At 37.5% G+C, this 13,179-nt stretch overlaps 1 protein-coding gene across 1 annotated transcript; it reads left to right on the top strand.

Moving 5' to 3' along the window:
- Positions 1-10,129: 10,129 nt before the first annotated feature.
- On the top strand, positions 10,130-11,400 carry LOC104594693 (uncharacterized). The gene is made up of 3 exons (XM_010255111.2): positions 10,130-10,569; positions 10,665-10,844; positions 11,001-11,400. Exons 1-3 carry the CDS (start codon positions 10,147-10,149, stop codon positions 11,187-11,189), a joined length of 792 nt encoding a protein of 263 aa, XP_010253413.1. The 5' UTR covers positions 10,130-10,146; the 3' UTR covers positions 11,190-11,400.
- Positions 11,401-13,179: the final 1,779 nt, after the last annotated feature.

Below are 13,179 nucleotides of genomic sequence, written 5' to 3'. Positions count from 1 at the left end.
AAGATCAACAATTCACACTTTATGCATCAACGTTCGCCTGTGAATTGACATCAATTCCAAACTGACACTACCCCAACAGTACTTTAAGCCTATAAATTCTGATCATGGGCTGATCGGTCATTACCAAGTACAAACCTGACATTTTGGGTCGGGTCAGATTGGGTCGCAGGTCACCAATGGGTCACCTCCTACCATTTTTTTTTTAAACTGGCATTGACCCAAACAATTGAATTGTTCGAACCAGATGGTTAAACCTAGATTGTTGGTAAATAAACTGTTCATTTGGTCAAATACCAGCTGCCCCAGGTGATTGAACCATTGACATGTCTGACCCAAAGTCAATCCTATGAATATTTAGGGTTAGAGTGAATTTGATCCAAAAAAAGAAAAAAAAAATAGTTCACTAATTTTCTTACGTCCAAGCATAAAATTGATGCTTACAAGTAGGAAATCAAGAAAGATAAATAAAGAAATTAAGTCATTAACTATATTTGCACTTGCAAAAGACGAAGCCTATGTAGACCCATGAAGAGAGAAGAGAGATCTACAAGATTAAAACTAGCTTTAGGCTATGTTTGGTTTGACTGAAAATAAGATAGTAACAGAAAGTTGAGGGAAAATTCTTAAGAATTTGTACCTCAGCTTTCTGTTTCTCGGTATTTTCTGTTAAACCACATATAGTCTAATAATGAATGCCTCTAACCATCAAATAAATGGACCCATTCCGAGAAAATGGCTAGCATCCAAGACTTGTCCTCCATTAAAAGCTAACTGAATTCAATCTTGTAGTGAAGGTTCAAAGTATTGATACGACACAACCCAATTTAGGTGTATCATATCGTATTGGCAAGGTTCTGTAGGGGTGAGTAAAAAACCGAAAAATCAAATCTACTGAAAAAATCGATCGAAACCGAACCGAAAAATTGGTTAATTGAACTGGTCGGTTTGGTTTTGGTTTGATATTCTTAAAAAACTGATAGTTTTGATTCAGCTTCGATTAACCATTTAAAAAAAATGGCGGTTAATAGAATCGGCCGATATATATACAATAATATATATTATATTTTTTTATTTTTTTAAAATCGAATAAAAAAGCTCGGCAATCTCTCAATCTCTTCAAAACCTTTCAGCCTTTCTCTGTTTGTCTCTTCAAAACCTAAACCTAATACCATTTCACCCTTTCTTTGTTTGTCTCTTCCAAACCTAAGCCTAATACCCCTTTAGCCTTTCTCTCTTTCTCACTCTCTCAGTCTCTCTTCGAGTCTTCGCATTCCCCCAAGTGGCCAATTTGGCAACCAGTGTCGCAATTCCCCTTGCTTTCCTTCGGTGCCAATCGTCCTTCGACCAATGGCCTCTCTGGCTCTCCCCCAGTGTCTCTGCCTCTATCTCTGTCTCTCTCTTGTCTGTGAGTGAGTGAATCTGTGTCTCTATCTCTCTCTTCTCTCCTGTCATCTCCGTCGTGCGGCCCATGCCAACCACCAGCACCAAGCGGCAACATCGATCGCCGCCTCGCCAACAAGTAAGCACCAATGCCATGTCTCTGTCTCTTTCTTCTCTCTCTCTCTCTCTCTCTCATCTTTCCTCTGCAGCTCCGCCAGACGCCACCTCTCAAGCTCTCATGCCTGACAACCAACAGCAACCACCGACACCAACCAGTCCGACACCGGAAAATTGCCACCTCTTTCAGGTATTTTTTTATTTTAAGTGCATAAAAATTTTGAAAAACCAAACCATGGTTAACCGATTGCATCAGTTCGGTTTCGGTTCGAATATCTAAAAAACCATTCAGGTTAGTTCGATTTGAAAAAACACCCCACGGTTCGATTAACCAAACAGTGAGCCCCCTAGATACACCAATTAAAAGATGTTTTTAGAAACACATTTTATTTTATTTATTAAATAAAATATTAATAATATTTATTTTATTTAATATTATTAAATAAATCTTATTTATTTATAAAAATGAAATTTTGGAAAAAGATAAAAAAAAATTAAAAAGCACATTGTTTAAAGCACAAATACACCTCTATGGCTCTACCTATGTATCCATACTTTGAACCTTGTTTGTAGTTAATCAATTGATTTTATGCCATCATGGGTGGTACATAGGACAGGAGTGTTCTTTCTATTGGTAATAAAAGAAATCTCTCTCTCTCTTTCAGTAGGTTCTCTGCACCTCAAAATTGAACAAACTATTATCCCAAATTTCCAATCAACTGGCCTTGTTTCATATCAAAAAAGAAAGTATATACTGTCCCAAACCAATAGTATTATTAAGGTCTGATAGGTTTTAATTTACATCAAATGTACAGAAACAGAATGTATCTTTTCCTTTCCCTTTAGCTTGGTTGATTCAGGCTATCTATTGGACTTGGATACAGACCCTAGAAAGTAAAAATGAGTTCAATTCCCTGTGTCAATGTCAGCTTTATACCCCACCTACCCTGTATTGGGCTTTTCTCCAAATGATATTAACCACCCAAAGTTCCAATAACTGATGATTTATTTATTTAATTAATATTTCCTTCCCAGCAAACCCAAATTAATCCAACTTGAGGCCGATTGATCATACAAAAACAACTTTTTTATGGGAAAAGGAATTGTTTCCCAACCCAACCCATTTTAAATTTGAAGTAAGTTAGGGATTGAGAGTGTCAGTGGCCAACCCAAACACGAAAAATAATAAGTCTTTTTGGTCGGCTAAGTCAAGAATTGTGCGCCCTAGTCTTTATGGGAAATTTGCCCACTGCGCTGCTGTGCTGTACAACTTCATCATCTGTATCAAACATTCCATCAGGCTACCTTTTTATTAATTTTCAGTCACCATTAACGACTTTTTGCAGCTGCAGTAGCTTTTCCAATCACCTCCCAATTCATGAACAAATAAACAATATTTTTCTTCTGTTTCGTTTCTTGATTTCTTCTCTCCATCCAATCAGATCAATTTTAATTTCAAAGTGGAATTCTTTGATGTTTTATGCTGTATTTGAGAAACCATGTATACAGATATATTGCGTGTCAAGTATGCCTTAATGTTTTTTTTTTTTTTTAAGGGTTAGGCGTGCTAGCAAGAGGGTCTACACTTTTCTCCAACAAATCTCATTCTGATTCAACACATGATTTTCAAGGTTGCACCAATATATAGCCATCGCCTGCTTTAAGTTTCCAACAGAAACATGAAGAAGATAGCTTCTCATTATCATCTTTCTCTGTCAATACTTTTTCAACTTCCCACCATATATTGAGAGAGATTATCCACAACTCGACAACCTTTTTAATGGAAATGACCACTAGATTGGAACGATATCAACATACATTGCATGCTTGTACAGGAGTCAGAACTCTATCACCCAGTTAGATCCATGGAGAGCAATTTCAACCCAAACCCCAAATGGGTTTCATTTTCATCCTCCTTGGGACTAGAAAAATCATAATCTTCTAATTAAAAGAATGAGAAAGAATTCTAGCTTGTTGCTGTGGGAGTTGAAAATAATTAAGCAGATCTGCATAGGAGATTCTTGAGTAGGTCAACTTAGTTTTCTGATTACTGTAAAACTCATGAGCAAGGAAAACAAATCGGTTAAGAACTGAAACATCTCGACAAGCATGGAAAAAGGAAGTGAAAGCGATTCTGGTGATGGTAACAACGATGAAATGATAGTTGCCTAAACCATGAAATAGGATTAGTATGTATAGCCACAAAAAAGATTATGGAGATAAGATTCTAGGAGTGTAATACAAGCTTCATGTTGTTAAGAGAAGTGGTAGAACAGTGCAGCTTTGATGGTGAGGTGATGTCCAGTCCACACCATCTAGAAAATCATCACTAGCTAGCTTACCTTGATGAACCCAAATTTGAGTTCTCTTGTGAATCAGAAAGGACCACGTAGCAGCTAAGTAGTAGAAATGTAGAATGAGTGAATGACCTATCATGTCAGCAGAAATTGAACTACCACTACTGAACTGAACTGAACAAAGACTCACTCTTTCTGCTACATGTGTAGGTATTTCATCAGGCTTTAGTTTGCCCCATGTGAACTACCAAGAGGGGTAGGTTGAGTACTTGAGTTGGAGATATCTGTGAAATAACTTTTCTCTTTCCCATCACTTGGCGGAGGTGTAATCCAAAGCCACTTGATTGAAAAAACAAAAAAAAAAACTACCTACTCTTTTACAACTATGGAGAAAAGTAGACAATAGCAAAGTCACTGAACACACAGAGCTCTGGGTGCCCACATCACCTTGAGCTCTTATCCTTCTCAACAATTTCTTGTTTCAAACCAGAAAAATCGACCTGATGATAGGATTAGGGATACATAAAATTAAGTACACCTGTAGTCTTAATTAGAATCAAATTAATATGGCTCTCAAGTATCAACATATATCTGGATATCGGAAAATGTAAATAATATATTGGGTCCCAAGAGAACAGTGTTTTCAAAACTGGACGGGACTGGATGGTTGAACTGGAAAAACCATGAACCGGTTATCTGACCGATTCTATTTCACCCCAAAACCGTTTTTTGGTTAAAAGCCATTAATTTGGTTAGTAAACCATTGACCCAGGTGGTCGAACCGTTGACTCAGACAATAATTTTTGGCCATTTCTTTTTTTTTACCTTTTTATCAGAGCAGATTATCCATTTGGACCAGACGGTCGGATCATTCAACCTGGGAACCAGACCCCAGAACAAATGCATGTTCAGTACAGTTTTAAAAACCTTGCTAGAGAATATAACAAAGTTGCTCACATTTAGCTAAAAAGGCTCTTTCAAATCCCTAGAATTTTATGACTGTTTGGGTGTTCCACAGCCCTCTATACAGCTATTATGTTCAGCGAATTCGATCTCAATTGAATCAGCTCAATCGAGTTCTGAGTCAACTCATTGAATCTTAAAACCATGTGACCATATATAACTAACATAACTCCTACCCTCCAATGACCAACCAAATAATGAAGAACATTCAAGTTTTTGTAAGTCTAATATTCTTTCCCACTTATAGAAACCCATTAGAAGATGTACAACATTTTTTTATTTGGCAAAATCTAAAACTCAGGACCTAATAATATCCAACCCACTTAGCCACTCTAGTGGTGAGACTATTTATCTTGTTGACTCCATTGATAAACCAACGAGTCTACATTTAAAATTACATCCAGTCGCAATCAATTTCATTATCTTTGTAAGGCAATAAATCGGCCTTTTCATCTTGAAAATAACACACGTCTCGATCCATTTTCCCCACTTTCTTGTATATGTTCCACACAAGAAATGAAAACATCATTGCCTACTAACTCATGTAGGTCTGCATTATTATTGTTTAATAGTTTTCTTTTCTTTCTTTTTTTCCTATACACCAGAAGGGTATCTTTTTTTTTTAATTTCTGATAAAAAAAAAAACAACTGTAGGCTTCCCTTTTGAAGGGTGGATGCCCAGAAGAAAGAAGAATCTAGTTTAAGAGGTTTCTACCTTATAATTGTGGTTTACCTAACTCAGAAAGTTATGTCATAACAGAGGTCAAATTTCATAGTGTTTGCAACTCAAGTGCTATCTCATGAACTCCACAAAACCGAAAACCCTTACAGTGACAATTCACACTAGTTCTGAATCTTGACATGGGCCGGTGATGAGCCCCATTGCATGAGAGCTAGTACTGACATTTGATTTGATACGGTCTTAGCCATAAGTGGCCTGTTTTCTAATCAGATATGGAGGAGCGTGGATTCATGTACGTTCATGCCAATGGTCCAATACAGAGGTCCTGCAGCTTTCCGGGCATGGGCATTGAGTGGGTTCAGATTGGACTGACTATTCCAAAGCTGATCATTAGGGCAGTAATGGATCAGGTTAGATTTTGTTGATCGGATTGAAAATGGCAACCCAGTGACCCACCCAAATTGGGATATGCAATTCGGATCAGTTGGGTCGGCTGTATCCGTTTGGAGAATGTGAAATATGTTTTCTGTTTTCAACTGGGAGATAGAAAGAAAGAAGGGATGGAATAAATGAATAATTGTATGTTGTTGAACCCGTAAGGGTGTTCGAATTCGAATGTGGCTTATTTTGATTTGATAAATATCTGAATTCAATTGATTATTTAATTCTTATATATAATATATATAATAATTAAGTTATATAAATAATTTGTATATTTATATACTTTGTATAAATAAAATATTTATTCTATATATGTATTAATTACCTTAAATAATTAATTGGTTGAAATCAAATTAAATTGAATATTCGAATATTAATTTGCAATATCTATTGGATATCAAATCATATTCAGATATCGTATTTTCTAATTGGATTTGAATTTAGATATTGCCTGATGTAATTCAAACTAGATCCATTTACACCCCTACCCCGAAGGCCAGAACTACGTACCAGCTGAAGAATTAATGCCACCCTGTGGATTTCTGTACAAGAAAGTTGTATTGAATCCATTGCCAAAGCAATGGTTTCTTTGGTCCAATTGGATCTAGTCCAATGTTAGTCCATTACAAAATGGATCAGGTCCAATCCAATCCAATGAATATTTTGGATTGGTCCAATTCAATGTCTAGACCATCCAATCTGTTCAAATTTATTTTAATTTAGATTAATTCTAACCAAACCTAGTCCATTAACACATATATTCTTATCTTCTATCAATGGATTAAATATTGGTTCAATCCAACCTAATCCAATATAAATTCGTTATGGATAAACCAAGTCCAATCCAATAAATACTCTAGATTATCAAGTCTAGACTGGTCCAATTCAATATGTCTTGTTGGTCTGTCCAATCCATCTAAATTGGTCCATTGAGACAGGGTCCCGCTCTGCCACCAATAATAATTGTTGGATTGTTTACTGGGTTGCATGTGATGTCTACTGCCAAGTTGGGTTAATTTGTACTCCACACAAACACAAGTTGGTGAATGGTGAGTGAGTGCACAGTGTAGAGTTACGTCAATATAGGTAGCAAAAGTGGGCATGAACCCAACTAGGTGAGAGTTTCATTCCAAATGGCTCGAAATTGAGCCTAGTCAGGAGTACTCAGGAGTTAAAAACTCCTACCGAATAGCCAATAGGTCAATACCCATGTCTTTGATTCTCTGTGATAATCATTCGGTGTTTGAGTTGCTCTCAAAAAATCAAAATCCGTTCCATCTCTCCATCTGAACTGATATAGAAGATTCTCTCTTTCTTCTCTCTAGCTAACTTTAGTTAATCTTTTATTAGGTACTTTAGAAACATTTCAGAGAAAAGTAGCTAGCCATCATCATGAAAGACATGAACCGAACTTCTGTTATTAAGAAATCAAAAAAGTTGGGGGACTAATGGAACAGACCTTCTACACCCGGGGCTCTAGACGCTACACCATTGCTATATATCATTAAAAATCAGAATCACTTTGACAAATTGGATTAGAGTTGGAGTCACTTTGACAAGGAATAAAAGGTAAATCATTGGGCTGAATTAGTCTGAAAATCTCACCTTTCTTTTTCTCTCTTCTTCTTGGATGGATGGATTCTTTATGTTTGCCTTAAACCCCATAAAATAATGATCTCAAACCTAAAATAAATTTATTGGAACTATATGCACTTCACATGATGTGTATTAAATAATGCAAAAGTGATGAAACGTGTGTTCAGTTTAAATGTATGATTAATAAAAAGATTAACTTGGTCTCCTGTTGAAACCCAAATGTATAGACTCTCTTCACCTCACAGACTGACAGACACCAGTACAGTTTGGAGTAGGGGTCTACTCCTTATCCCTTTTCCGTCAAAATGCAAGTTGGGTAAGAATAGGAATCAATGTCTTTAAGGCAATAGAGTTTATACGTTGGACCACAGTGAAGAAAAGTGCATCCCCTTCGCTGTCCATCTGTTTGACCGAATGTCTATGTGAAGTTCGCAAATACTTCCTTCATCCCCAACGACATAAATTTAATTTCATAAAGGTCCTTTCGTCTTTCAATGTTACAAGGTCATCATCATCACGTATGTCCCTCTGTCTCCTTCGATTACCCCTAGCATATCCCAAGTAGACTCTGTTGCGTGCACTGAGCATTGTATATGCCAGGCAGGAAACAGGATTCAATCGATGCAAAGTCTGTTCGAACAACCATCGTAGCCTTTGCATTGGAAACATCTTCTCATACCGATCACGGCAGGCGGAGGCAGTGGGTTCGAAACCGTGACAGGGTTTTGGGTTGCTATAGGCCTCTAGCAACTACACATTCTCTTCAGTCCCTGCCAAGTCAACATAATCTCAAACCCTAAGTCGGTGGGAGATGATTTATGCTTATCAGACAAGGTTCATAATATGAAAATGTGTTGTGTATCCCCTTTCTGTCTTACCAAACCCTGAAATGATAGCTTCAAAAATTAAATAAAAAATACATAGAATATTGTAGGACATCATAGTGGATCATTCTATCCATTTTAAATCTTAGGTCACCTTCCTTTCTAGTATCTTGGGTAAGTTCAGTGGTGTAAATCCAGCCAGCATGGCACGGCCCACGAGCCGTCAGTTTTTTTGGTGGGTCGTGTTGTTATGGCTCGTAGGTTATGCTGTATAAGGTCGTGTTTGCTATCTTTAGGATATTTTAGAGGTTTGACCTGGGCCGAGGTGGTCCATGAGTCAAGTCTTGGACTAGGCTGAGTTAAGTTATGAGAGATTTTTTTAATTTAAAAAAAATAATGAAAATTTTAAAATAAATTATTAAAATAGACAAAAAAGTTAAAAAATGTTAAAATTTTATTTTATATAAATTTTGATGTAGCATTGTTTATATATGAAATAATAAAATGAAATTAAAAAATTACAATACGATTGGAATAAAATAGTATAATAAATTTAAAAATAAATGAATATATTATATTATTTATAATTATTATTACGTATACATATACATATGTATATGTATATAATTATATTATTATATAATATAATATATATGGGTCGGGCCAAATGTCATACTGTACCGGCCCATGGGCTTGAAAACTCAAGTCTAGCATGGCCCATACCTTTGTGCTATGCCTGGCATGGCCCACATATTGTCATGCCGAACCCGGCCCAAATTGTGTTGAGTCGTGGGTGGCATGGCCTGATTTACAACTCTAGGTAAGTTAGTCAACCGGGTAATTTACCAACTTTCCACATTCTTGTGTCATTATAATGAGTTCTACGAAAGTGAATTTTTTGGAGATTATCACTCAGATAATCAATACTCTCATGAAAGGTGGATAAATTACCTACATAACTGCCAAAACATGTAAATCCTCCCTAAAAATTCTGGCACCAAAGTTATTAAGGCAACTTTTGCCCGAATAAATGTGTTATTCGGGTACCCTATTACTTAAGATTTAATAAATAAATAAAAATTAAATTATTAAAATTGAAAACACTGTTGTTGGTTTGACAGAAATCAAGAAAAAAACATCAAGTTGAAGGAAAGAAATGATCTAAACAATTTACAATTTAACAGAAAGAAAACATGACTTTTGATAGAACAAACAAGTAGCCAACCCCAAATAGTTGGGATTAAGACTGAATTGAGGTGAGTAGTGGAGGATCCTGATCATCCATTAAATTTACCAAACAACGGAATATGGTTTGATTGTGACCCAAAGTAAAAAATCACTGGTCCCTGCTGAACTTAATCCAATCTTCTTTGTAAAAAAAATGGATGTTTCATGCCAAATCATCTAGTTTCCAGTTTCCACCAAGAAACTAGATTCTATTTTGGGGAAGCACGGATTAATGCCAAAGCCCAAAAAAAGGTCTAGGTTGGAAGACATTTTTATATAGAAAAATTAGATATGGGTTAGGTAATGGTACTGTATGGCGAGGCGAGGGGCGAGGGGCGAGGAGGGCCTTAGCATTTAGGGTCCACGGACATGATTGTCATTTTGCAGAAAGTTATGCGCACATTTTATCCGACACAGTGACACTCGGGAGTGGGCCGAGTTATGACAGCGAGTCAACGCTTCCTCTAAGAGGACGTCAGCATCCACCTCATTGTCCAGCTCAACCCGTCTCTTTGATCGTGCATAAAAAGGCAGAAGGGTCGAGCGAGTGGCGAGTGCTTTCGATTCAACTCGCCAATCCATTCAATTACGACCCCCCACCCCCCACCCCACGAGCGCCATGTATGACTGTGGAGATCTGTTCGCCCTCAGTTGCAATTCCTCCATTTTCAACGGCTATCCGCCGGAATTCGCAGCGACACTTTTTCCGGCACTGGTGCCTCCTCCTGCAACACTCGCTCCAGCCAGACTCATAAACAACGAGTTTGACTCAGTCCGTGAGGCTTTAGCTGCAGTGAGCAGTAGCAGCAGCAGCAGCAGCAGCTGCTGCTATGGGAGTGGGACAGCGAGTGCGGGAACGAGTTATTACGTTCAACAACCCAACCTCGTAGAAAGGAGCATGAGCAGCAGTCATTCACTTCAAAATAACGGGTTTCATCACCACCAACCCATATTCTCGACGGTGGATGAATCTTGTCCAGAGGCTCTGGACTTGGAGACCAGCGCCATGAGAAAGATGTATAGCTCCGGCGACTTGCAACAGGTGCCTTTTTCACCACTTGTAGCTTACACTCTGTTTTTCCACCTTCATTATTTGAGCCCATAATTAGTTAATTGGGAGTTGTTCTGTAACTGCAGGCAATTTTGACGATGCAACAGAGACAGAGTCATCATTCCGAGAGCCCATTGTCGCATGAGAACTGTTGTGGTGGCGAAGGATCAAACAAGGCTGTTCGGTACAGTGCGGAAGAGCGAAAAGACAGAATAGAGAGATATAGAAGCAAGAGAAACCAGAGGAATTTCAATAAGAAGATAAAGGTGGATGCTCTGTCCTGTATTCTGTATTCTGTATTCATACTGCTCTGACTTTTCTCTGTGCTATTTAATTGGGCAATTATTTTTTAATTTGGTGATTATTTTTGAAAAAAGGTGAAGAAGAAATTAACAGGTGTGTCTCTGTGTGGTTTATTGCAGTATGCATGCAGGAAGACATTAGCAGACAGTAGACCACGCATCAGAGGGCGGTTTGCAAGGAACGAAGAGGTAGGAGAGAGTTCCCAAACTCATTGCTGGAGTCAAATCATGGGGGACGTCGAAGATGAAGATGAAGATGATGTTTGGACCAATTTCCTTGATGCATTCTCCACAAATTTGATGCCTTAACTAAGCACACGAACCGGCTGCAAATACCAAATTCCAACTTTAGATTGCTTTTTTTTGTTGCTTATAATAATAATAATCATTGCTATTATAATAATGTTGGAATGTATGCGTTAAGCCTTTAACATTGGATGTAAATATGCTTATGTTTGGTTGTCAAAATGACAATCCAATTCCATTTCATGCCAATCAATAATTGAATATAGTAATTAAGGCTGTGTTTGGTTGCAGTTCAACTTTATTTGCATTAGTATCAATGTTTTTGAACCGTTGTTGATCCAAACGGTCGGACCGTTCGGACCAGAAACTGTTCAAGTGACTGGTTCCGTTTTTACGCTAAACCTGTCATTTGGTCAAAAACTATTGAATTAGTCAACGAACCGTTGACTGATAAACCATTTGACCCGAAGAACCGGTTTGCTGCTTAGATCTCAGATTTGTCTTTCTCGCGCAAGAAGGTGAGAGAGAGTGAGATCTGAAACTGAGAACGCCGCCGTTGTTGCTGCTGTAGTTCGCCATCGCCATTGCCGCTGCAAACCAGCAAGTCCTCCTCCTCTTCTTCCTCTTCTTCTTCTAAACTCTTTCAGTTCAGCCGACAGCTTTCAAGTTTCAAGTTTCAACCCTTAGTTCCTCTTATATAGTATGCATTAATGCATATTACCCTAATATTCCAATCTAATGGGTAAGATGCTCAAATCGTTCGAACCGTTTGACCATCCCCGGTCGAACCGCTGACCCAAAAACCGGTGGCCAGAACGATTCAGTTTCCAAGTCAATTTTTAAAATCTTGATTAGTACAAATGCACGGGAGTGCAAATGAAAAAGATGTAAATTTTAATTTAATTTTGTTATGGGTTTTACTTTATTCTGCTGCAGGTCTTATTTTACTTTATTTGAATTGCAATTAAACAAAATAAGATAAATTTTAAAACAAAAATTAAATATTGCACTCAAATTATTCGCCCAACAACAAAGTTTGTATCATCCCCATCCAAATTAGAGGCAATTCAGATCTTTTGCCCACAAGAGTCATACCCGCATGACACTACAGGCTATAGTTGTACATTGGGAACATTTACCCTTGAATTGTAATGTCTCCTCACACTAACTTCACATCACATCTCACTATGTATTGAGAACATCTTCCATAAATGATAACATACGGGAGATGCTTTTAATGTGCCGCTGATACATATAATGAGATTAATGTCAAAAACGCTCTCAAAGGAGAAAATTAAGACTCCAACATGCAAACATGGGAGATGTTCTCAATATACAACTGTAACGATGAATGAATAAGCCTGGATTGGATTCTTGTGGGCAGGAGATCCCAACTCATTCATGACCATATTCTTTTATGGTTTTAAAGAAAGTCGTCCACTAGCGTGTAAAACAATTGTTTCATCACCGAACGCGATATAAAACTATAAACTATACAAAGCTTGATGTACCAAAACAAATTAAAGCAACCTCTCTGAAATGTCTCCCTGACTTAGGCTTTAAGAGCAAGAACAATTAATAAAACTCCCCTCTTCTCTTTCTCTCATACAAATACAGTGATAGTGGACGTTCAGGCTATTGAATGATATGATTCTTTTTTGAAGCTTTATAATAATCGAGATAAATGAGTCCTATGAAATAGAATCTGACTTTATTGGGTAAAGACTACTACTACTCTTGATGCTAAGGACCGTCCTCAAGACAAGGCTAGTGGTGAGGAAGATGGCAGTGTTCATTCCTGTCGGCATTACTTACATGGCTAGCCATCCCACCAACTTGATTATATGGATCTAAATAATGTGTTTGCCCGTTGGGAAGAGCGTCTCTGCAGGGATTTAAATGAATCGGTATATTTGAATTTGATCCAATATTGTTCGTGTTGGATCTAATCTAATCTGAAGATCTGATCAATTTTGATAGGATTTGATTTGAATTTGAATCTTATCGGTAAGTCGGATCTTCAGATCTGATTCAATTCAATCTATTTTTTTAA

Source organism: Nelumbo nucifera, chromosome 2 (genome assembly GCF_055504915.1).
Source record: "Nelumbo nucifera cultivar China Antique chromosome 2, China Antique-T2T, whole genome shotgun sequence".
NCBI lineage: Eukaryota > Viridiplantae > Streptophyta > Magnoliopsida > Proteales > Nelumbonaceae > Nelumbo > Nelumbo nucifera.
The sequence above is the reverse complement of the archived record's forward strand: the minus strand, read 5'-3'. Positions and strand labels throughout refer to the sequence as shown.

Coding starts and splice junctions, on each gene's coding strand:
- LOC104594693 (XM_010255111.2), top strand. CDS start 10,147: ATGTATGACTGTGGAGATCTGTTCGCCCTCAGTTGCAATTCCTCCATT. Junction 10,570..10,664: donor GCTCCGGCGACTTGCAACAG/GTGCCTTTTTCA, acceptor CTGTAACTGCAG/GCAATTTTGACGATGCAACA. Junction 10,845..11,000: donor ATTTCAATAAGAAGATAAAG/GTGGATGCTCTG, acceptor GGTTTATTGCAG/TATGCATGCAGGAAGACATT.